The sequence below is a fragment of the Cebus imitator genome, unplaced genomic scaffold (genome assembly GCF_001604975.1).
Source record: "Cebus imitator isolate Cc_AM_T3 unplaced genomic scaffold, Cebus_imitator-1.0 Scaffold404, whole genome shotgun sequence".
Classification (NCBI taxonomy): domain Eukaryota; kingdom Metazoa; phylum Chordata; class Mammalia; order Primates; family Cebidae; genus Cebus; species Cebus imitator.
This window is the reverse complement of record NW_016107719.1, coordinates 1,544,518-1,548,145: the sequence shown is the minus strand read 5'-3', so window position 1 is coordinate 1,548,145 and position 3,628 is coordinate 1,544,518. Positions and strand designations below refer to the sequence as shown.

The 3,628-nt window shown below is 41.6% G+C and overlaps 1 protein-coding gene across 2 annotated transcripts in view; it reads left to right on the top strand.

Annotated features, from left to right (window-relative positions):
* Positions 1 to 3,628, top strand: part of DDX17 (DEAD-box helicase 17) — a 26,426-nt gene that overhangs the window by 11,218 nt on the left and 11,580 nt on the right. For both annotated transcript variants that reach the window (XM_017509000.2, XM_017509001.2), the window contains exons 6-8: positions 2,203 to 2,344; positions 2,791 to 2,951; positions 3,035 to 3,207. In XM_017509000.2, the coding sequence (XP_017364489.1) occupies positions 2,203 to 2,344; positions 2,791 to 2,951; positions 3,035 to 3,207 (476 nt within the window). The remainder of the gene's footprint in view (positions 1 to 2,202; positions 2,345 to 2,790; positions 2,952 to 3,034; positions 3,208 to 3,628) is intronic.

Below are 3,628 nucleotides of genomic sequence, written 5' to 3'. Positions count from 1 at the left end.
GCGATCTCGGCTCACCGCAACCTCCACCTCCTGGGTTCAGGCAATTCTCCTGCCTCAGCCTCCTGAGTAGCTGGGATTACAGGCACGCACCACCATGCCCAGCTAATTTTTTGTATTTTTGGTAGAGACGGGGTTTCACCATGTTGACCAGGATGGTCTGGATCTCTTAACCTCCTGATCCACCTGCCTCGGCCTCCCAAAGTGCTGGGATTACAGGCTTGAGCCACCGCGCCCGGCCGCTATTTTAAATTTTTTATTTTTATTTTTTGGAGACAGAGTTTTGCACTGTCACCCAGGCTATAGTGCAGTGGCACAATCTTGGTTCAATGCAGCGTCCACCCCCTGGGTTCAAGCGATTTTCCTTCCTTAGCCTCCTGAGTGGCTGGCACTGCAGGTGCATGTCACCATGCCTGGATAATTTTTAATAGTAGAGACAAGGTTTCATCACGTTGGCCAGGCTGGTCTTGAACTCCTGACCTTGGGTGATTTGGCCTCCCAAAGTTCTGGGATTACAGTTGTAAGCCACCACGCCCCTCCTACCTGTAAGATTTAAGTAACAGTCCTCAAACATTTTGAATGTGTACTTTTTTTTGTTGTTGATGGAGTTTCACTCTTGTTGCCCAGGCTGGAGTGCAACGGTGTGATCTTGGCTCACTGCAACCTCCACCCCCTAGGTTCAAGCAATTCTCCTGTCTCAGCCCCCTGAGTGGCTGGGGTTACAGGCTTGCACCACCATGCCTGGCTAATTAAAAAAAAATTTTTTTTGAGATGGAGTCTCGCTCTGTTGCCAGGCTAGAGTGCAGTGGCATGATCTCAGTTCACTGCAACCTCCGCCTCCCAGGTTCAAGCATTTCTCTTGCCTCAGCCTCCCGAGTAGCTGGGATTACAGATGTGTACCACCAAGCTCAGCTAATTTTTGTGTTTTTAGTAGAGATGGGGTTTCACCATGTTGGCAGGATCATGGTCTCATGATCCACCTGCATCGGCCTCCCAAAGTGCTGGGATTATAGGTGTGTGCCATTGCGCCTGGTTAATTTTTTATATTTTTAATAGAGATGGGATTTCTCCATCTTGGCGGGGATGGCCTCGAACTCCTGACCTCAGGTGACCTGCTTGCCTTGGCCTCCCAAAATGCTGGGGGTTACAGGTGTGAGCTACCACGCCTGGCCTTGAATGTGTACTTTGTAACTTTCTTTTTCTTTATATTTTTTTCTTTTCTAGACTGCTCAGCAGGACTTTTTAACTTTCTTAAGAAATAAGCTTGCATTTGTCATTTGTATTTATGAACACGTACACTATATTTCAAGATATAAAAATGGACTACTTTATATACTACATAGTACATAGTATATGTCTAACAGCATTATCATTACTTAATATCTAATGGATCAGTACACAAAGCAAGGTTCATAATTTGAATGGTATATGATACGTTGATTTTGGTATTTTGGCCAGATTAAACACAGTGTTGTCAGATTATATGTACGTTTTCGTTGTTTTTGCCTAATCCTCCTGGTGAAGTGCTTAAACTAGAAGTCAGGAATGTGTCATTCTGCCAGTTTCATGACTTCTCGTTTAGGTCAGGTTGACCATCCAAAATTTCAAATTTTAGGCTGGGCACAGTGGCTCACACCTGTAATCCAAGCACTTTGGGTATAGTCCCAGCTACTCAGGAGGCTGAGGCAGGAGAATCATTTGAACCTGGGAGGCAGACATTACAGTTAGCTGACATTGCACCACTGCACTCCAGCCCGGGAGATAGAGCAAGACTCCGTCTCAAAAAACAACAACAACAAAACATTTTTGAGGACCAGTGTGATTCTCAAAGTAAATGTTTGCTGGAGCATTTTGCATTTTCAAATTTAGGATGTTTTAACCTGTAAATGAGAGTTGTATACACAAAACCAGGTAATAAAATGTGTATCTCCATTTAAATAGTACGTATAAACTATATTGATGGATAATGTGTCATAGTAAAAGTAATGAGGATACTAGTATCATTCCACATGCTAAATATGAAGTTCTAATAATTTTTTCACACATTCCATTAGGTACTAATATTCCCTCCTTCCAATCTTCACTCCGTCACTTACTTTGAATGTACCAGATTAGACAACAAAGAAATAATTAGTATTTTGTTTTTGTGTTTTTGTTTTGTTTTAACTTGGGATGGGGTCTCAAGTGTCTTTTTGTTGGTTTCAGTGTCTAGTTCTGGCTCCTACCAGAGAGCTTGCCCAGCAAGTACAGCAGGTGGCCGATGACTATGGCAAATGTTCTAGATTGAAGAGTACTTGTATTTATGGAGGTGCTCCTAAAGGTCCCCAGATTCGAGACTTGGAAAGAGGTAATAATATATAGTATATCAGAATTGTTAGTCTGTCTTCCTTTACCAATTCCTATGGATGAAATTGAAAAAGGTGGGTTCTTATGGAAAATTCAGAATTTCAGCAGCTTAGAAATTCTCAGATGTGACTAAAATAGCTATTTTGAGAGAGAAAGTTTGACATGGCTGGAACTTTGATGATTTGGTGATTGTACACAAATCCTGACATAATGCTTTTGCAGGTACTGTGTTGAAATTTAGCTTCTCTGCAGCATTGAGTACAGCCACTAGGGCTGGTGGTGCTTCGTTTAAGTTTTTGTAGAGTCAGGGTCTTGCTATGTTGACCGGGCTGGTTGTGAACTCCTGCCTCAAGTCATCCTCCCACATTCCCTTCCCAAAGTGCTAGAATTAGAGGGGTGAGCCACAGCGCGTAGCCAATTAGCTCAATCTTTGGTTTTGTTTTATAGGTGTTGAGATCTGCATAGCTACTCCTGGACGTCTGATCGATTTCCTGGAGTCAGGAAAGACAAATCTTCGCCGATGTACTTACCTTGTATTGGATGAAGCTGACAGAATGCTTGATATGGGGTTTGAACCCCAGATCCGTAAAATTGTTGACCAAATCAGGGTGTGTAAAGTTAATAATAAGCAGTCTTTATTCCATTTGTCCAAGTTCCTTAGCCTGAAAGAAAGCCTTTCCTTTTTTGACAGCCTGATAGGCAGACATTAATGTGGAGTGCAACCTGGCCAAAAGAAGTAAGACAGCTTGCAGAGGATTTCCTTCGTGATTACACTCAGATCAACGTAGGCAATCTGGAGTTGAGTGCCAACCACAATATCCTCCAGATAGTGGATGTCTGCATGGAAAGTGAAAAAGACCACAAGTATGAAAGAGATTTTACTCTCTGATAATGCTGATAAACCTTTTCTAATAACCCTCCAAAATTAGTATTACAGGAACCAGTAGTGTATTTTGAGGCCTGAAAGCATTAAAAGTATTGCTAGCTTTCTGATAATCCGTCTTTCATATTATTTGTTGGAGCATTATGGTTAAATGCAAGCAAGGGTTCTGCATCCTTGGGTTTGAATCTCAGCTCTGCTGTTTACCAGCTGTATAATTTCAGACAATTTTATGTCTTGGTGCCTTAGTTTATTTGTGAAATGGGAATAATACCACTCAACATGAGACTTGCTGTGAGGATGGTATGAGTTAGCATTTCTTGAGCACATAGCAGAACCTCAGTACTCTTAATGTCTATTAAACTTTTTTTTTTTTTTTTTTTTTTTTTTTTTTTTTTTTTTTTT